The sequence below is a fragment of the Cariama cristata genome, unplaced genomic scaffold (genome assembly GCF_000690535.1).
Source record: "Cariama cristata isolate BGI_N322 unplaced genomic scaffold, ASM69053v1 scaffold11643, whole genome shotgun sequence".
Lineage (NCBI taxonomy): Eukaryota > Metazoa > Chordata > Aves > Cariamiformes > Cariamidae > Cariama > Cariama cristata.
In genome coordinates, this window is record NW_009606739.1 from 41,389 (window position 1) to 63,285 (window position 21,897).

Genomic DNA, 21,897 nt, shown 5'->3' on the forward strand with positions numbered 1-21,897 from the left:
CAGACTTTGCCCTAGGTGGAATCCTATGCCTGTGCTTTAACTTTAGAGGTCACCTTTATTTTAATTGTCTATTTCACAAAGACAATGAGTTCTTACAATCTCCTTAGGTGGAGGGAAATGACTATGTACATTAGCCTCCATAATTTAATCCAGCACATAACAATATACTTATTTATGACACTTACTAGTCAGATCTTTTGTTACTATTCTTGTCTGCGTCCTTTCTCCTTTTATTCTAAATTTCACTGGACTTGATCTAGGGAATTTCTGATATGGTTTGTAATATTTACTTCTGAAGTCTAAAAGCTGGCTTTACTTAGGCTACTATAGAAGAGACAAGTAGCTTATAGAGAAAATGTATGTGTTTAATAGGATAGAGTACTAATCCTCTGTGTATGTTTCTAGGCAAAGAAAATGAAACTTGTATTTCACCCAGATGAGCATTTGTGAAATCTTTGTAGCATACAAGACCTACATGCTAGAGTTATTATGCATTTTCCAGAGAAAACTATGCAGGAATCAAGACTGAAAGTTTTCGAAAATATTTACATTTTTATATTCTTTATTGTTTTGTCTTAGGGTCATAGGTTCCTAGAATATTTCAGGTTTCAAGGGACCTCAGGACATCACAGTCCAATGTCCTCCTCAAAGCAGAGTCAGTTATTGGGCAATCTAGGTTACTCAAGACTTTATCCAGTCTGGTCTTGAGAACATCCAAGGATGATTTTCATCCTATTCTATGAGTAAAGTCAAGCTTTCCTTCATTGTGAATCCCGCAGAACAGCAGTCAGAGGGCAGAAATTGTATCTTACATGCTATTGCAACTCTTCCCATTGCCTTTTCCCAAATGATCATGTGAATCAAAGCCCTTATTACAATACTGATGGCAGGAAGCAAATGCTTTGTCCTGTGGTTTTAAACAGTTGTTTCTATTTCAAATGACTCATGAAAGAAGAGGCCTTAATTCATGCTTAATGAGAGAAGAAAGAGGGATACATTTGTTTGTCTGGGCTGTTTTTAATGACTGTTGTTAGGAGTTGCACAGGGGGTTGGAATGTTGGAAGGAACCAGCTGAGATGAATGAGTAAAAGGCAAAGAAGGTGGCCACAGGTAAGTCGTAAATAGTTTAACATATGGGTCATTAGTGTCCAAACACTTAGTGTATATACACCTCCTATCACACACTGCAGTGAGCATGGAATGCTAACAAGGCTTTGGGGAACACCTTAGTCTGTCAGTCCCAAAGAGCATAATTGTCTCTTGCAGGCAAAGGAATTACAGATGCAGTTTAAGGGATTTGTGCAAGGCTGTTGCCAAAACCAGGAATGGAGCTACTTCCAACTCCCCACCCAGAGTGTGCCTTTCTCCCAGCATTCCCACCCACAAAAGACTTTGTTAAGTTTAATCTTTCAGTGCCACCCCTGTCCATTTGTCTGTTCTCCTTTCTTTGACGGGAGCTTCATCTCTTCCAGAGTGAAATAGCCATAGGATCTCAGCAGTCTGAGAGTTTGAAAGCAGCTTCTTCCATTGCTTCCTCACTTCTTGGTGTCTGACTCTCCTGGCCCTGAAAGCCAGGTTGTCAGCATCTTTCTTATCATCATCATACGGTTGGACTTGATGATCTTTGAGGTCTCTTCCAACCATAATAATTCTATGATCTTTCTCCACTCAGCAGTTACAAATGAGTCTACTGCTACCTTGCAGCTATGCAAAAAGAGTGAACAAGTGGCATCTGAATAACATTTTATTATTGCTGTTTGTCCAGGATGCTGAGCAAAAGCATTCTTCAGAGGGATAGGGATATATTCTACTAGATGGCTGCATGTGCAGCAGGACTGATATACATGTGTTGCTAAATCCAGAAAAAGCTGTGAGCCACAAAACTTGTATTGTATTCTGGAAAAAACTCCAGTATGTCCATTCTCTAGATCATATTGTGCAGTGAGCTAGGAAGAGCTACAGAGGAAAGATAAGGTGGTAGGGGAAGAAATGTCTTCTGCACTAAAAAAATATGGATAGAAGAGCTGTTTGGGTGAGCTAAGTTTTCAGCGTTTAAGATCGCCATGCCTTTCTCTTCAAATATTCAATTTTGATTGCAGCAGCAGTCAAAATCTCTCCTCTCCTCTCCCTCTCTTCCCAGCCTTCTATACCAACAAGGAAGCAATTTATACAATTTGAAGCAATTTCTTTTTACTTTTTCTTAAACAGAAGCAAGTCAACTGCATCAAAGAATCACCGAGAGTGTGTACCATGCACCAATGGAATCCTCCAATGCAAGCAGGTAACCACAGCTATCATGGCATATCAGGGCCATGTTTTGTGTTGTCTTTGTGCTTTTTGCAGTACATGAATTCTTAGTTTTCTGTGCTCAGCTTCCTGAGTACAAACTTCCTCAATTGTCTTCAAATTCTTTAAAGACATATAATTGTAGATAAAGGTTTTGCTTCATGGGGAAACTAAAATCATAATGCAGAATTCATTTCAAGGATGATCATTTGGTTTTGCAAAAGAACCCTATGCTCTGGATTAACTCAAGTTTAGACAAAACGTATTGGAACATTTCCAAGATGTTAAATGGAGCTGTCAGCAAATTTTTGTAATGACCCAATTGCTGGGCAAATTTAATGTAAGCTGGCATGGGATATCACTGTAAAATTTTAGCAGGATCAACCAAACCACGAGAGCCCAGGTAACACAGCCAGCCTTTGAAAGTTGTACAACTCCACGCAAGACATTTTAAACAGATGCAGTGCTGTTAATCCTGCACCATATTTTCTCTAGACTTGGTTACATTTGCTTTGTTTAAGGTTTAAGCTGAAAAGGTTTAAGGGTGAAAATCTTTCAGCAAAACCACCGTGGGGATAGGAGAAAATTTTTCCAGTAAAATATGAAATGCAATCACAAATATGTTTCAAATCAATCCAGATGTCCCTCTTATAAGGCTCTTAAAATAAGAATTTTCAGAGCAGAAATTATAGACAAAATATGTCAAGAGAAAATTAGTTAACTCCAGGAAGAGAGGCCATGTGATTAGCTATTTGTCCTAGAGTGGATTAAACCAAAGGAAAAGTCAAGTGCTTGCTGTCCTAACTCTGCCAGCTATGCCAGAGACGGAGAGGTTAGATGCTTCTGCTCCAAATGCTGGGTTATTATAGGGACAGGAAGAATATGGTAAGTCTTCATGAAAGAACAACACTCTAGGCTTTCATGAATGGAACAAAGTTCAGAATGTCCTATTGACTATCGTAAGCAGAGGCCACCTTGATCCTCTGTAATATGTGCCTCAAAGAGAAGCAAGGACAGGGGCACAAGGTGGCTTTGCACTAGCTGATGTGAAATGGTGGATCCAGAATTCCTCAGACTGTGGAGCCCCTCCTGCAGCCTGTTTTGGGATGCTGGGTGGAGGCAAGGAGAGGAAGGAAGAAGCTAGACTTTGTGATAGCCACCCAGACAGGCATAGTCTGTGCTTATAACTGTCATGACTAAGCAGCCCCAGTTGTGAAAGGTGCTAGAAGTAAGCCAGTGGTAGACAATATTAGCTAAAGAGCAACCAGCATCATCAGTGCTCTGCCAGTGTTTGGAGGCTAATTAATTATAGAGATTTTATCTAAGCAATAGATACCCTCTCCTGGGTTGCCCATGTGTAACAGTGACTCCACTGTTTACTGGGAATTATCAAACCTGTACTGTGACATTGGGGAAATCTGTTTGCAGGACGCTCTCCCCTCCCCAAGCCATGTCTGTTCAATGACAAAGACTGTCCCCTTTACTTGTTTACATGCCAACACAGCACTTGGGGCTGCAATTCCATGAGATAAGGCAGGGCTGGGCTGACTAGGGATGGGAGCTGAGGTGTCAGCAAAAGGGACACTTAGAGCCAGTGCCCTTAATACAAGCGGTTATTCAATATCCCCAAGTCCTGTTCAATCTATTTAAATTCTTGCTCTGTAAATTCTTCCCCAAAGTTTCACTGTTTAATCCTAAAATGAGATGCACTGTGGTATCTATTGCTGCTGTATCTCCCTCAAGGGATAGCTGCTGCATTTCAGTGACAATGAGATGATCCTTTTGTATTGTTTTCTAATCTATTTAAACATATGAAACTTAAATAGACTATTGTTCTAACTGCTTAACTATCTGCTTTATTGGAAATGACCGATTCAGTCATACATCCATGTAAAAATATCCCGTGCACATAGATCCAAACAAACACTTGGAGTTTTACTGCAGATACTGTTTCAGAGAAGCTCCTGTGTTTTCTTGGTGTCTTTCTCACAGCTGTAAATCTTTAACTCTGTCAGCTGCATGGTTCACAGTTATCTCAGCCTAGCTGGGAAGGAACAGAGAAAAAAAGAATAAGGAAATGTGAGTGTGCTTTGGATTCATTAGCATGTTTATTTTGAGTCCCATTTTGTACCTGACATCAGGCTGCAGAATCACATTTTGATTTAGTACAGGAGGTAACAGAGACCTCTTTTAAGGTTCCATCAGAAAAAGGTCAGAGGTTCAAATGCAAAGCAATGAGTCCCAGGCTGCCTTGTAGTTAGAAAAAGTATTCACAAATCTCTAGTATTCCAAATGTTTTAAAATTTTTAATGATATCGTGGACCTTCCCTTACAGCAAGACAAACCCTAGGAATGTTAAGTATAACAGTTCATATGTTAATTGTAAATGGCAATGTAATTGCTGATACATGTTAATAAGGAACATTTTGGAAAAGAGTATTTCAAGTGTGTAGATAAAATGAAATGTGTGGCGCAGTCTGCCAAAGATAACAGTCAAACACTCAAACTAAACCACCAGACATTTGCAAAACAATGAGGTTAAGAACCATGAGAAAACCTTGCAGCTGTGATGCCCTACAAACCTGGGGCAGGGGTGTTGTTCACATTACAGATGGCAAGGCTGGTACCTGTGCAAATCTGGCAAGATGGATCCCCTCATCTACGGTTCAGATGTAGACAGGGATATCCCACTTGGATTCATGTTTTCAAAGAGTAGAAGAAAGAGAAGCTGGGGGATCCTGGAGCCGGAGGAATCCGTATATTCCTCCATGCATGGTATGACCTCTATGTGACCATCCAGTACCCGTTTCTCTCCTGGAGACAAATATGCTGCAAAGGATGGAAAACTGGGGTCCTCTTTTCTAACCTGATTTCCCATTCTTTCCTTCCAAATCTGTTGGACTTGAAAAAAGAGCTTGTGCAGACAGCTAGCTTCTTCCTTCATTTTTCCTTCTCAGCTCTCACTAAGCACATCCCTTACTGTGTGGTGTGAAAAAGAGGCAGGGGCTAGAATGGCTTTTTCCACCATACATGCCTGCACAAGTGCAGACTTTTATAGCACACAGAGTTTTAAAACCTGCCGTTTATTCCTTAGGCTTCCATATCTGAGGGTAAAAAAGAATGCTTAATGCTTAGTGCTCTGTTAGGTATTAAGCCGGAATGTAACTATTTTTTTATTCTTTTTGTCCAAAGGTATAGCAGAAAGTCATCAAGTATATATGAAAACAAATCTGAGACATCAAACGTGGAAGCATCTAACAACAAAAACAGGAATTCCAGTCCCAGCGCCAGACAAAAGAGAGGTAAGAGGTCTGAGACAGAGCTTTTTGCTTCCAAAGGGTAGTATTTTTATTTTTGCACACTCATTTCTGGAGTTTGATGAAGATACTTTAAATGTATGTTGTTTAAACCCAACAGCGAAAAAACAGTGCTACAAAGCTGAGTGAGTGTACCGTGAAACTTCCTCAACACCAAAAAGCGTTACCAGTTTAGGATTTTTTAAGTCTGACTTTTGATGCATTACAGCGCTCTTTATACAATTTGTTATTTTTTAAAAATAGAATTTGGGGGGCAATAGTATGTGTATTTTAACCTTCTATATCCTGGCTAAGTTGGTTTCTAGGCATATTTAATTTTAAGATTGTCTATGGACTTTGCTAACTAATTTCCTTGCTTTACATCAGAGTTTTTTTTACCTCCTCTGTGTATAGGTTCCTCTCTAGCGTATAGTAAATAAATGCACATGCGGTCACAGAAACTCACTCCATTATTTGAAGGCATAAATACAATAGATAAATTCTATATAATGTAGGTTAAAAGGAACACTACAAAGAAACTGGATCTCATCTGGCAGTAGCAGGAACAGAAAATCTTTCAACAGCAGTTTCTTTTTCAGGCAGTATTTTGAAATGTTAGAGCAAAGACTTTTCTAATAATATAAAAAAGAAAATTGTGAGGTCTTGGGAGATTAATATCCAAATCAGGCTTAAAGTAACAGCGGGCCCCTTTACAAATAGAGATGGTAAAAAAAAAAAAAAGTGGAATATTTTTTCTTTGAAAAATAGGCTGTTCACCAAAAGATTTCTCATCGCAATAAGTTTTCATTCTGGGGAGAAAGTTATGGATTCTTCTTTAAAAAAATCCAATGTTATAAACTTGTTTCAGTGAAAATTTCTTTTTTAAAAACATGAACTTTTTAAAAATTAAAAAAGTTGAATAGCAGCCTTTCATTTGAAATTCATAAGCGCCCTTTTACAAAAATTCCCAGGAAAATTATTGATGTTTTTTCAACTGGTCCAGCTTACACGAGAGTGTGGGAACTGGGATCACCCTACAGGCTGATCTTCATTCTTCTGTCTTCTGCTTTCCCACGACCAGTTCCTCAGGGCTCTGGCTGTAATTTCTGCTACCTCCGCCGAGAGCCCCCTCATCCTCTCCGCCGCGGCTGCTCCTGCCGAGCCGAGCTGAGCCGGGCAGCGAGTCACTCCTCCGGGGGAGCCGGGCTGTGCCCCGGCACCCTGGCCTGCAAAACACGCCCTGCAGAAGGGCCGTCCGGCTCTAGATGTCCCACCGAAACTTCGTGTCCCTGTGAGGTCCCCCTAGCTGGGACTCTGCAGGGGCTCTACCCGTCTTAAAACCGCGCAGTTGGGTCCTGCTTTCGAAGGTGCCGAGGAACGGTGCTGTGCCCCCCCGGGGAGGGCATGGCTGTGCCGGTCTGCAGGAGGCGGGCAGCGGGCAGGATGGTGCTGTGCCGAAACCGGCCCTTTTGTGCCACCTGCTGACTGCCCTGCTCCCGCTAGCTATGTAGTTAACGTGAACACAGATGGTTTTAAAATACTGTTTTCTTTCCGTAGTACAGAGGGGGAGGGCACTATTGGCAAGCTTCAGATTCATTATGCTTATGGGTAAGTGCCTGTGATTGAGTTATCTACATATAGACCAGTGTTTTGTGTGGACCCGACTGGTAGGTGCACTGACAAAGCTATATGGGAGCCGAGTCCTGCAGGAACCTCTGAAGACCACCAAGTCTAACTGCCCTGCTGAAAGCAGGGTCAGCTGGAGCAAGTTGCTCAAGGCTGTGTCCAGTCAGGTTTTGAATAGCTCCAAGGATGGCGACTCCACAGCTGCCTTGGGGATACTGTCCCAGGCTTTAACCACCTTCACAATGAAAAGTTGTTCTCAGATTTTTTAAATGGGATTTCCTGTGTTTCAATTTGTGCCCGTTGCCTCTCTCATCCTGCCACTAGACTCCACTGAGAAGCATCTGGCTCCGTCTTCTTTACTTGATAAGATCTCCCTGAGCCTTTTCTTCTCCAGGCTCAACAGTCACAGCTCCCTCACTCTCTCCTCATGTCAGCTACCCCAATGCCTTAATCATCTTCATGGCCTTTCACTGGATCAACTCAAGTATGTCCATGTCTCTCTTGTACTGGGGACCCCAGGACAGGACACAGCATCCCAGGTGTGTCTCACCTGTGCTGAGTAAAGGGGAAGCATCACCTCCCCAGACCTGCTGGCAAGGTTCTGCCTAATGCCGCCCAGCATGCTGTTGGCCTTCTTTGCCGCAAGTACACATTGCAGGCTCACGTTCAACCTGTTGCCCATCAGGACCTTGGCCTTATTATGTTTGGAAATGGTTTCCAGGGTTATTTGGTATACCTGCAGAATGAAGAAAAAGGGTTGAAATAACTCAGGTGGACACAACATGTCTTTAGAGATCAGTGTCTAAGGACTGGCTGGTGCTGAGAAGCTGTGGGGACTTGTGAAATCCTAAAGGACCCCTCAGTGAAGTGATGTAATTGCATAGCTGAAGAATTAACATATAAACCCACCCCCTACACACATGCACTGTTGTACTTGCTGCATGACCCTGTGATAATGAAATACTATGGATTTTCTTGCTCTATGCAAACAGAAAGTAAACATATTTTATAGACCAGTTTCTGGATTCTTTATAAGCTACAGTATGTTTACAAAGATTGCCTCACAGTGGGAGCAGGCATGGCAGGGAATGGCTCTTAGGCCAACATGGGCAGTCTGAAAGCCAAATGCTTCCCAGTGCACCTGTGGGCAGCCCCACAGCTGAAACAGCTGCTCGGGAGCAGTTCCTCCCCAGATGCACCTGCCTGGCCCAAAGCTGGCATCAGGCCACCAGCTAGAAGGAGCTGAACCACACTGACATAATACTTCTGTATTGTTAAAATCTGTTCATCTCACACCCACCTATGCGGGCAGGCACCTCGGATCCTGGATTATCTTGGCTGCAAGTCAGGAAGTGATGGGATGCGCTTTCCTTTGGAAGCACAGCTTGTCTGTCTGTTGCTTGTCCGTCAGTGTGGACTCACTGTCTCTTCATCCTCCCTTTGTACTTCTGGTCTTCATTTGCCCCTCTAATGATTTTCACTTGGCTGTATATGAAATAAAGAGGAGGAAAAAGTTATTGGATAAATCCTAAGGCACAGAACCAGGCTTTTCTCCTGCTCCTTTGCCCTAAACCTTCTGTGTGTTCCCTGCCCACCCAAAGAAAGGGACAGATGCAGAATTCGGCAGGAATATATGGATCTGAGGGTTTGATCTAGGTCTACCTGTTTCCTGCAATGTGAGTAGCTGAGTATCTTTCAAACCCAGAGTCTCAGGGCCTAGATCCATCTGTGACTTACCTCTATAAAGGTGACTGACAGGCGGCATGGCTGGCTTATTCATGTAGGAGCCTGGCATGTAAGCTTTGCTGGCATGGCACTCCTTACATCCCAGCAAATCACGAGATCAAATGCATGACTATATGCCAGCTTCGGAGGCTGTTAGAAACACTTCAGCAGGTAAGGCTGAGAGCATATCGGCCACCGGGCTGATGACGGCAGACCCTGCGGTCCTAGTACTGGATAGCAGAAGTGGGACTGCTCGCAGCACTTGCTGTCTGTACATGTCCTGCACTGCAAGGCTTATTCTCTTATTTCTCCCAACAACCTTGCTGCTCCAACCACAATGGTATGTTTTCATAGTAAAAGGCACTAGATCCTAATGAGCTTGCTGCTAAACTGTATTTTCTTTTGATGATAGCTACATCCCTTCACCTGTTTTTCTTTGGTTTTGTTTTGTTGTTGTTCTTCTCCATTAAACTCAGAGAGCCAAACTCAACCCAGGGGCTTTGTTTGGCTCAGCTGATTTAATCACCCTGACCTCATGTCACCTTTCTAATTGATTAGCTCTTGCTCTGGCTTGAACTGAATCAAAATTTATTTATTTATTTTTAGTTGTCATTCAGTGCTAACCTTTCCTTTCCCATAAGCTGAACAGCTGACCCTTCCTTCCTTATTTCTCTTCCCTCTCCCTCTCTCCTAGTTGATGCTTCCACCAGCCTTAACCTTGAGCGCACAGCGCTTGCTAGAAAGCGATTCACATTGCAAGGTCTTTCCAACCGCAGAGCTCCACCCAAAGGTAAAATCACCCCCCACAGCATTTGGTCTCTGGCCATCTGTCTCCTGCACTCCCACAATGTTCTCTCCATCCCACAGTGCCATCCATCACTATTTCCTAAAGTGCTGCCACATCTCACCAAAGCACTCCTGTCTGACACACACGTATGGCTCCTCTTCTCAAAGACACTGTTACCAAAAATTGCTCCCACGGCAGTGTTGGCAAGGCAACCTTTGAGTTGACTGGTTGGATCTTTTAGTGGTGCACAGTGCAAATAATGTTTATTTCCAGTTTCTCTCAAGGACCAAAGTGTGAACTTGTTTTAAACCACCAGCCTAAATTCTTTCAGCAATTTACTGGCTTGAAGGGCAGAGTATCATCTCTGTGTTGTGCTACATGAGATTTTCATGTGTTAAATTGTTCATTGGTTGGACCTCTTTGTTTTTTCAAATGTTGCTCAGCCATGGGCTAGTGGTTACACTGGGGAACCAGAATTCAGAAGATCTGAGGTTTGTTGCCATTTCTGCTTAATTATGTTATATGACACTGGAAAATGGCATGTTCTGAGTCTTTGTGCATAAATGTTTAGAAGACACTTAATATCCATGAGTACAGAGCACATGTTGCTGTGATGGCTGTACAAGGAAGAGACTTTAGAGGAAAGAAAGAAATGTGAATAGAAATTAAATTGAATGACTACTTACAATCACTTTCTGAAAAGACAATGTAATCACACTTTTTATTGTTATTATATGGCTTTTCTCCTGTTCTGATAAATGATATTTGTTCTGTGAGACAAAGGGTTAGTGTGCAGTGATGGACAGGGTGAGCATCAAAGGAGGAAGAAGCAAATGAAAGAATAAAGAGAGAAATACAGAAGCATTAAATTACAATGTTATAAAGTAGATGAGAATACACCAAGAGCCAGTGCAGCCATAAGATTCTGGCTGCAAGGTTAAGGCTGCACTTGGTAGTAAGATCCAAGACAGACAAACCAGTTCAATGTTCTGAATACAAAAAAGGGAGTGTTTTTCAGATCCTGTGACTTGGGGAAATCAATCACAAAATACAGATTTCAGAAATGCAGGATAATGCTGTAATTGGGGCAAGTTTGGATCTACAATTTTGGGTTGGGCCTCTTTTGCTCTTTTATCTGAATTTTTCTTGTCATGTGAAATGTCTTGCATTGTATTCAGTGTTTCAGACAGCAAAGCACAGTCCAGAAGAATTCATACCCCCTAAGCTGTAAGCACTCTCAGCTCAAAGACTTGCTGAGTCTGATGACTTGAGATTCTTGTGAAACACCTTCATTACGCAATGTCCCATTTCACTTTGTTGTGCTGTTCAGTTACTAATCTGGTCCTGGCCTAGAGGAAACCAGTTGGCAAATAGGCTGGATGATTTGCAGAGGGTGGTCATTTCTGCAGGCAGTGACAACGTAAAGCCGTGTTAGCACTATACGGACGGGCTGTTAAGGCCGATCGGAAGCTGCGAGAAGGTAACAGGGAAGTTACTACAATAAGCTTGTCCTGCTCTTGACCCCTTTGTCTAAGGACTTGTTACTGGCTGTGGCAGGAGTTGGCATACTGAGCTGAGCATACTTTGGTTCAGACCCACTATGTCTGTTCATGTCCATAACACATAAAAGGGAAGGTTTAAACAATAAAATAACAAGACTAACTAGGGGGAAAACAAGATTGCCTGATGGATGTCAACTGGTAGTGGAGCATGGATGCTCAAAGCATTGCTGAACTGTCTGCCCAGGCTGGATATGATGGGGTAGAAAACATTGTATATAAGCGCCTTGGTGTTTTGACCAAAGCAATGCTGATGTCTGGAGAAGAAACTTTACCATCCTGCACTCCATCAGTGCAGAGACCCCCAAGGCAGCCATACCAGAACTGGCACCACGGTGTACGAAAGCCCACACTCGTTGCACTCTGCATCTCACCCACCTTTGGGTCTGCGTTAGCTGTCCTTGTTTGCAGAGCCAAGCTCATATTCCTTGGAGTTGGCACAGCATCTCTAAGAGCTGCATGATGTGTAAATGTAGACCAACACCATAATTATAAAGTGAAATTTTCTTTGTATTTTAATAAGGGCAGTTACAGCAGCCTAAATGTGGAGTCATTCCATTGTAATTATCACTGAGAGCAGAGTTTAACCTCTCATTTTTCTTCAGCCTTTTAGGAGGTGTGAATAAGGATGTACTTGAATATATGTGCTTTTATGAGCAAATTGGTAAGGAAGTGCATTGGCAGATACAGAATTTACAGTCTTTTTACAGTAGCCAATCTACAGTTAAAATGACACAGAGATTTTAAGGAGCTAATATGGTTTCCTGATGTTTTGGCATAATAAAACATTACGGGAATTGCAGTTCAACCAGTCACACTAATTTCTGCTCCACTGGAAACATACAGTGAATGTGACATTTACTAGGCAGAAATAGGGAAACAACAAAGTAAAGAGAAATGTTGTGCGACTAAATATTAAAATAAGGAAATGTGAAGATGAGGAATGGGAAAGAGAATTTTAAGATACCTGGCAAGGAAATCTTCACAGTAGTATAGTTCTGCACAGGATATTTAAACCTGAAATATAAAATCACCTGAAACTTACTTTACTCCAGTGCAGTATTCCAGTTAACCATTTAGAAAAAGAGAGAGAGAGAGAAAATAAAATAGACATGATAAGAGAAAGGAGACAACTGGAATAGAAAAGTTCCTCTGAATCACAGGCACCATCTAGGAACATCTGGGCTAAGATTCAGCAAAGCATACGCTACAAAGAGTTTCGTGTGAAATAACTCTTCACCATTTCCCGGGAAATTTTTCAGTGAAAATAGAAACAACTATTTAATTTTTACATTAATATTTCTTTTATATTTTTAAAAATCAAAACATGAAAATCACAAATAATTTCTGACAAATCTGAAAACCTTCAACAGAATATTTAAAACCATTTCTAATACCATTTTCAACTGAGGTTGTGTCCTAGTAAAGTTAAGTGTTCAAGTATCTTACTGAAACTGAGATATGAAGCATATGAATAGCTTTACTCATGTCTCAATGGAAATACTCACTTGACTAATGCAGCACATGTGCTTAGAATATTTTCAGCAGAAGAGACTAAAAAGTTAATCCTGAAATATTTATAAGCAAGCAGCTTTTTTCCTGAGTGGTGCTGCTGTAGTTGGTAGGTGCAAGAAGTGTACTCATGTGCTTGTAGATGTGTAGACACAATCTCTTAAGAGCTGCGTAATGACTTCGATGGGTTTTGAAACATCATGTGCACTCTGAAGCTAGCTGACAGTCCATTTATACCTCTGGTCTGTTTATGGAATGTTTTGAGTCAAAAATGCTACTCACATCTCATGGTGAAATCTGGGGAAGTTGTGTCTTCACTCCTGAGTGGACTTTGAGAAAAAGCAGGATCCTAGTTGGAGTAAACAAAAAAAAGTTCTGTTGCCTTCACTTTCTCCAAGCTGATTTGCACCAGTAAGGATGAAGGCTTAGAGAATGTTTTCAGGCATTCACACAGTTAACATCTAGAAATGACAGATTTGAACTCCAAAACATTCATGTTTGTTTTTCAGTGTATTTCAGATCAGTCATCACGGAACAAGCAGTTCAGTGTCTAAAATAATCCAAACCTCATCTGTAGACACACACACCATTCTAACCATCGTGCTCATCTCTCTGTGTTTTGTAGCTGTACTTAGACGCTAGTTGGTTGCTAAAAATATTAATTGGCCTAAGTCTCCTTTCTGAAGTATTAAAATTGGTGCAATTGGAATTGCTTTGAAAACATGCTCATATAAACCCTTTTCTGTGGTTTTCACTTTCTTGAGGGTATATTTCCTGGCTGTTTTAGAGGAGCAACCTACCTTTTATTTACCCTTTTCCAGCTGCTGCTTTGCTTTGGACATCTTTTACCCTCAGTGCTTATTAACCTCTAATCCTGCCCTGCATTGCATCTGTCTGTTCTCCCAGATCCAGAATCTAAGGAAAGAGAAGTTACCCGTCGCTTTTCCCTAGCCTCCTCCATCAGCACCACAGTTAATGCTTCTGCTGTGACCAAAGGTACCGTCATGCTGCTTGCTTAGCTACCCTTCTCCCTTCCTGCTGGCTGATACATTTCCTGCCAAATGCTGTTCACTGAGTGAGTACATCAGGTCCAGTTTTTATAAATGCAGGAGATTCCAGTAGGAGAAGAGTCAGGACCAATGTAACACCTGCAGGGAGGCAGGCCAAGACATTTTGAATGTACATCAAGGTGTGCTGCCAGCATATGTCGTGACTCTTCTCAGTTTCTCCATAATAGGCTTCAAAGAGTGGTGCTAGTTTCCATGGAAACTGGATTAATTTTTGGCTGATGTGAGGTTAGGTTTCCAACTTCGCCCTGGTTTGGATTAATTGAAATTAAATAGAAATTATTTCTCTGTTTCCTTAAAACTGTTGAGGATTTTTGCTTTGAAGAAGGAGATAATCTCCTCATTGCGTAGCAGATGTCAGATGGTAAGAAAGCCTGAAATCAAGCCAAACATGGAGTAGCAATAGATGCCAGTTTTAAGCATATATAGCATAATCACAGTTATGATGAGAAATTATGTTTGCAAGGAATTTTTGAGACACATGTAAGGGAGCTAGGTGCCTAGAATGCACTGAACTCTATGCAGTTTGTGTGGGAACTTATGAAAGTTTTATTCTTCAGCTATAATTATTTTGAGAAAAGGCACTTTTGCAAAATTTACTTTAAGTTTCTGCACTAGTGCCTACATCTAAACTCAAAAGCAACCTATGCATTTGGGCAAGCTGGTTGTGTTCAAAATCAGTAGGATTGTAGGAACCTATGCCTACACATCAGAGTTGCTTTTGAGAAGAGAACATACGGTTTTACATCAAATTCTGAATATACTGTCTTTTGGCAGTTCCTGGAATGAAGCAGAGGAACTGACTTGCAAGTTAAAGATTTGCAGGGCAATTCACAAACCAAAGTAGAAGGAAAAACAGCTGAATTCGTTTGTATAAAATCTTTGCTATATATTTGTCAGGAAGAAAGTTGCACTGTATGTAGTGCATTCTAAATAGTTGTGAAGGATATGAACCGTATCCTTGACTGTGCAATGAGGCTGTCATGAAAGGAGAGCATGGTGGGGTTTATTGGCAGAGGAAGGATGTGATATTACCACTACCTACAAATGTTTCTTTGCCAACTTATTTAGATCATAACACTAAAACATCACCGCATGAAATGATGGGCATAGTACAGGAGAAGAGGTTCTTAGCTTTCTGGCCTTGGCAACAGCTTCAGAAACACATGATCAGTTACAAAGTTATGGGAAGACTGAACTATTTCCTAGTATTTGTTTCCAAAGCTGGGAAACAGAAAGAAGCGCACATGTACAAAAAGAATGTGCAACCAAGGGCTGTTCTTTAGTGTGGTTTATCAAAGACAGCATGTGTGAATTACAATGAAATTCAAACTTTGTTACAGTTTCATATTAAAAAATTCTGTCCTAGGATCCTGTCTGCCAGAAGACTGTTGGCAGGGAAAACTACTTTTGTAATGATTGTAAAAGCTAGCAAACGAAATCAGTGCTTTTCAATCAAATGTTTTATTTACAGCATCTGCTTTAAGAAAATATTTCAGATGACAAAAGAACTGAAGCCTGAGTCTTATCTCAGCATCAGCCAAATGCAGGTCTAGCCAGGGTGTTTGGATAATCACATTCAAGGCTACTGCATAGTGCTGTGTGCTGATCCTTTGTCACATCACCAGTCCTCCACATGTGGAGTCAGGACACAGGAGAAGCACTGTACGTGGACCTGTGACCAATGCCCTCCACTTCTTTGGGGCCTAAGTGTTGGCTGTTGTGGGCTCTTCCCTGCCAGCCTCCTGGGTAGAAAGCTGAGATTGTGAGTCTGCCTGCGGTAGTGCCATGTCCTGCACAAGAGCGAGAGAAAACATCTGTGAAACCTGATCGGAAGCAGATACATATACAATGTCGTCATGTCTTTTGCAAAAGGGGGTCTGTTTCCCATCCACTTCACAGAAATGTTTATCTTCACCACCTAGAATGTAGGCGTTGGTCATTTTTCTGGGTGAAAGGGAAAGTATTACGCAGGTAGTTTTTCCAGGTAATGGGAAAGCAAGTTTCTCCTTTAACAATATTTACAGCCTTGTGACTCTGCAAACTTCACACAGGTCCCCTTGTTCCTGCAGTTAAAGTCAAGAGACATGAAATAAAGAGTGACCCAACTCCCCTGGGGTTTGAAGGTATGAGTATTTCCATTCTGCATGAAAACCTGTTTGCCAGTCTTTTGGTATTATTCACTGAATTCACCTCTCATCACTGCTGGCAGATGCCACTAGAGTCCGTTAGGAGTTTGGTGTCAGTTTATCTGTTTAACTGTGGTAAACATAGCCTGTCACCTCCTTGCCTGTCCCCTGCACTCATATTTACCAACTTTCACCTAGGGATGGGTCTAAATTAAAACCCCGTTTTGGGAAGTAATGCTCTAGACTGTCACCTGGATCTGGATTTTCTGCCTGGCTTCTACCTCACTCCGTAGAGTGCAGCAGCAGGGAGCCAAGGGGCTACTTTTCACCTTCACCTGCAATCTGGCCGCTTGCATCTCTCTTCCCTTGTTAGTGTCTGTACCTAATAAGAGGTGCAGGAGCCATGTGCATGAAGACTACAGAAGAGGCTAGACTGTGCATTAATATCCATTTAAGGTGCAGTGTTTCATTTCAGCCAAGCAGAATTTCCACCCGTTTGTTGCAGCAAATTCATCAATTACTGTTTAATAAAAAATACCAGAGAGTTAAACTGGGAAATTATTCCCCAGCCACCGGCAGATCACCAGCTTCCATTGTCAGCTTTCCCCTTTACATGAGCATTTGCCAGAGCATGTTGCCTTGTGGGGCACAAGCAGTCAGGTACGCCTGCTGCAGGACAGGGAGGAGAGAGATGTAAGCTGAGGAATCCTTTCTTAGGATTGTGTTGCTCTGCACAAAATCGTCGTAGAAAGGGCAGGTGGCCAGGTCAGTGATGGAATCAGTGACATATCAGAGCTATCTCCTATGTCACTCCCAGCAGCAGAGGAGACTGGAACAGAGCGGTTGGAAGAAACAATTCAGAGACAGGAGAGGAAATAGCAGTTTTGCTGTTTGCAGAATATTTCCTTTTGCAAGTGACCCCTGGCGCTATGTTTGGAATCATCCTGGCACCCAGCACCAGAGTTTCCCAAACTGTGGTGTTTATACCTCACTTCACTCACTGACACATACTTCTGATCTCAGTGTACCATGTGGCTGCAGAGGTAGCAGGTATTTCAAGGTACAAGTACTATCCACAGAGCTGAGTTTTTCCTCACTGATTTAAAACATGGTCCCGCTGCACAACATCCCTCACCAGACCGAGTTTCTTTAAGTAGGAAACAATGAACATTATCATCCCTTTACCAGAAGATATTGCTGCTATTGCCAGGGCTCTGACAGAGTTAATAATGTGACGGATTTGATGTACTTAGATAAAAACTTCCCCCACAAAATGGCGTTGCATTCATCGAGAGCGAAATCATTAATTTCTGGCTGGGAAGAAGAGCATCCCTGGTCCCCTTTCATTGCTGTGTAGATGGGTATCAAAATCATATACCATCACCTACAGAATGATTTGAAATGCTGCAAGGAAAATGTTAAAAACGTGTAAGGAAGCTGTAGTGAAATAGAACACTGCACTGTTCACCTAGCAATCATTTTCCTTAATTAACTTCAATATTTCTGTCTGATTCATTTGGCTGTTCTCTGTCCTTCTCAGACGTACAGTTTTTCTGTGGAATGCTGCTGTCTTTTCACTCATTTGTGCTGGTCATGTGTCTTCTCTTTTATAACTGTTGGACCGCAGTCCACCTCTTTGTTAAAGAGACTACCAGTTGCAGAGGTGATAGAGGAATTCACTTTGTACTGGTTGTCTGGTCACTATTTCACCTTGAAGACACAAACTGTACTTCCTGTCACAGATGCTTTTGAGAACACCATATTGGCCCAGACTAAATGTAATACCGGTTCCACCACGAGACCTGTACCTAGATCTGCTTCACAGACAGGTAAACAAAGCTAAAACATTTATCATCTCAATTTGAGAGTGTAATATAAATTTACGATAGTATTTACTCTCTTTAACTTAAAGAGATTTTTCTCTTTTAATGAACATTATTTCTTGTGAGAGCAACGAAAGAACAAGTTTGGATCACTAGCAGGTATAGAAACAATGTCCCAGATTCTGGTTTTCTGTAGGTTGGGCAGAGCTGAAAATAATTCTTTTAATTGGTGTCAGAAAGCTCAGAATTTTGATCTGTGTTATTTTATAGCTTGAACTAAGTACATAAAACTTAGGCTATTTCTTAGTCTCTGAAATCAGAATAGCAATTTGTATGGAAGACGAAGGCTGATGCATGTATTTGTAAGGAATCCTTGCTGTTTACATTTCTGCCTTGGATGCTTTCTACAAATGACAGTGGCAAAAGATTACTGAAGCTTTGTCTAAGGGGGAAGAGGGATGTCTTTTTCCTTTAGTGTCTGTAGCCCAACCTGTGAATTTGAACTAAAATTGCTGTAGCAGTTTGAAGCTAATTAGCATCAATGTATTCTTCTATGTTTAGACAGTTGCTAGTATTTTGCTGGTGTGACTCAACTGATACCGAATATGGGATCCAGTTCTATATGCTGCATGGTCTGTAATTGAAATTGTCTCTTCTGTCTCAAAATTCTTTTGGTATAAACCTTGGCAGGGACACTCACAACCCAGCACATGAATGCAATTTCAGAGGCTAGTTTACAGCTTTGAAAAGTAGGGATGACCTGACCATACCTGTAGGGTTGTAACTGGGGATGCTGCTGTGGTGGGAGAAGGTCACCGTCTCTTGGAACTGAGCTGCAGTGGTTGGGGCAGTCACAGCCCCCGGGGAACAGGAGGGAGAAGGGGCAGCAGAGCTGCATGACCAACCAGTGCCTGTAGCAGGGAGGATGTGCATGGCGAGGGATTAAATAAATCAATTAAACCTATTTCTCCAGATCAGATTGCCTTTCTGTTTTCTGCCTGAACTCCCTGGCTTGGGTTTTGTGTTGTCTCAGGCCAGGTTTTGCTGTGGGTTGTGGGTGCTGCGTTATGCATAATCCCACTGCATGAGCATCTGTCTCCGTGCCCTGTCGTCAGAGCACTGCTTTGCCTTGTCAAGAGCAATGGCCCACAGGCTGTAAAGAACTTGATTCAGCGTCTGCTCTGCCCAAGTCCCTGTGAATCAACTAATACACAGTAGGTACATTAAGTAGGAAGGCACATGGTGATTTGGCTGAATCCATTCAGCTCGTATCTGTCAGGGCTGCAGAATCCCTTGGTAGATACAAGGCCTCTTTCCTCCTAGCTGGACTGTAGTCATCCCCGTCAGAAAAGGGACAGGCATCAAGTGTGAAGGAAAGCGTAGGTCATGATTGCCATCTGTACAGATGAGGCTGAGTTACTTTTCTGTCATGGGAGCTGCAGGCAGGCAGGCCTTATAAGGGTCAGCCTGAATTTCCCTCAGCACACATCCTCTGGGCATGCCTTTGTAGATAAAGAGACTGGCTGTTGTGCTTGGGCTGGAAATCTCTCATTAAGTCCCTTCCACTGGGCTGGGGTGGTTTTGGGTGCAAATCATGCAAATAAGACTTCTAACAGCAGGTGTATTAATGAGAACTTCTCTACCTACCACCAAGGTCTGGTTGTCTTTGTGCCTTGTTTTCTCTGTCCCTTCCCTGCACTTCCAGCCTGCTCCAGAGTGTAGTCTTGTAAGGTCCTCAGGTGGTAATATCACCCTGGGTTGGGATGGAGATAAGACGTCAACCGAAATTCAATGGCTTTGGACTTCAATTTATAGATAAACATGTGGAGGTAGGCTGGAAACTGAATGAGCATGGCCTTCTGAAAATCACGTCAGCAGAAGTTATAATTTGCTACAGCGCTTGTTCCACAGAAATATTCCTGATCCTTCGGAGGTAGGCTGGAAAATGAATGAGCATGGCCTTCTGAAAATCATGTCAGCAGAAGTTATAATTTGCTACAGTGCTTGTTCCACAGAAATATTCCTGATCCTTGCGTTTTGTACCTCCTGACCTGGTGAGATTTAGCAATGCTAAACACTCGAGGTGTTGATGGGCATGCACACTGTAGCCACACAGTTTGCCCTCCCACAAATGACAGCAAGTGGTACAGGTTTTTAGAGACAGAATAATGGCTGCAACATAATTTTTATGGCAAAATCAGGGAACAAGCTGTAAAAGGTACAAGCAATTCCGTAAGTGGAACAGTGGGAAGTGAACCTGTGACATTTATTTTTAAAAGACTGAGTATGAAAGAAGCTGATGACTGATAGCTAACTCTTTTTGTTTTATCTCCTTTGAAAAGGTTGGCCCAGCAGGCAAATGCCGTCTCTAGACACATTTGAAGATTTCGAAGCCATTCCCTCCAGCACAGATGAACTCTCCAATTCTTCTGACTTGGAGGAAGAGACCAACCCTAACAATGTAATTCCTTTTTCAAATTATGCTGCCCTTTCCCAGTGCAACCTCATGATTTAACCTGCAAAGTTTGGGTTCATACCAGCCTTGAATTCATGGATGTGTGGGAATACAGAAGATGGGAATTTGGTCTGGGGTGTTGGGAGATTGTTCCAAGACTATCTTGTTGATCAGGATCAGAACCATAAAAAGTCACCCTTACTTGTAAGCTGTAGCTTTAGTAGCTTTACATGTTACAAAAGTGAGGGAAAATTCTGAACCTTTAAAAAAGTAATTCCAGACTTTTCCAGATAACTTAACCTGGTGTCACAAACCCAATTTCTATATAAGAATAATAGCTGGCCGGTTAATTCTAAAGCCTGAATGCACAGCGCAGTTCTGTCCAAAGTTTGAATAACATTTAACCTAGGCATGATAAAAGGAATATAATGTGACACAATTCCCTATGGAAGAAATTTCTGCCAGCCTGAAACGCCTAATTCAGTATTTAACTAAACTTGTTCTCTCTTGCACAGTGTTCTTTCATCCATAGTGACTGTATTTCTGGTTTCATTCATTTTAGGGCACCAATCTTTTTCGGGTAGAAGGCAGTTTTGACAGCTGTTTCCCAGATTCTCTTACACTCGAGGATGGAGATTTAGTGCAGTTTGTGCAGGAAGGAGAGAACGGTCAATGGTAAGTATATCAGAGAGACTGAATTTGACAGGTAGAACAGCCATAACCTCCTGGAAAAGATGGAAAATATTCAGAAAAATGTCAAAGCCTCTTCCAAATCAATCCAAATCAACTCACCCCATTGACCACAATGTGAAAGGGCAGTGGGAGGCATGAACATGTAAGCAACTTTGGTTAATTCCACCTGGTTGGCTTTCATCCCAAACGCTTGTGATGAGAGGCCTACGAGGACAGAAGTTTGCATAAAGGAAATGGAGGGGAATATCTGAGCTTTTCACATCTTCTAGCCAGAAGGACAACTGTCAAAAGCAGCACCCTCCCATAGGATACAACAATAAAATCCCCATGCCTTCCATTGAGCTGCAGCTGTGAACCAGAGAGCATTTTTAGCCCCAAAGGCTTAGATATAAGATGTGATTGACAAAATGGAATGGATCTGGCCCCCTTGAGGTCACATACGTTTTGGTGTATTTATTGTCTCTTGCTGACAAGTGAGCATTAGGAGCAGGCCTGGCTGGATATCTGAATTCTCCTTCCATGGGTAATTTGGAGGGTCTGGTCTCTTTGAAGTGCCCATGCAGTCACACCTTTCACTTAGAACTGACATGCAGCTGAGATGGGAGCAAGTCCCATAGCGTAAAGTAGGTGGGAAGTGAACTAAACCCATCTGCCCCAGATGGCATGTATGGCAACGGGGATGGACAATATGAAAGATTCATTTTCTTCAGTTCTGAATTTGGCCCAGGGTCTCAAACACAGGCCAAGGCCACAGCTTCCTTGTCATACAGTCTGCTTGCAAGTAAGCTTGACCTGGGATACCGAGTCACTATCTGAGACTGCTGAAACTTAGTCACCAGCTACCTGTAGGGCTGCCCTGGCTCCTCTGCCTTCTTCCTTAGTTTAAGAAATAGCTGCCCAACGTGCACCTCCAAGAAACACAACCCAGAGAAAGGGAAT

General features: G+C 42.1%; 1 protein-coding gene across 1 annotated transcript in view; it reads left to right on the forward strand.

The window, feature by feature from the left end:
* Positions 1-21,897, forward strand: part of LOC104158753 (guanine nucleotide exchange factor DBS-like) — a gene marked incomplete at its 5' end in the record, with an annotated part of 44,765 nt that overhangs the window by 21,472 nt on the left and 1,396 nt on the right. Inside the window, 8 exons of the mRNA XM_009696481.1 lie at positions 2,209-2,281; positions 5,479-5,588; positions 9,628-9,723; positions 13,698-13,787; positions 15,913-15,984; positions 17,730-17,816; positions 20,153-20,271; positions 20,828-20,940. Coding sequence (XP_009694783.1) covers positions 2,209-2,281; positions 5,479-5,588; positions 9,628-9,723; positions 13,698-13,787; positions 15,913-15,984; positions 17,730-17,816; positions 20,153-20,271; positions 20,828-20,940 — 760 coding nt within the window. The remainder of the gene's footprint in view (positions 1-2,208; positions 2,282-5,478; positions 5,589-9,627; positions 9,724-13,697; positions 13,788-15,912; positions 15,985-17,729; positions 17,817-20,152; positions 20,272-20,827; positions 20,941-21,897) is intronic.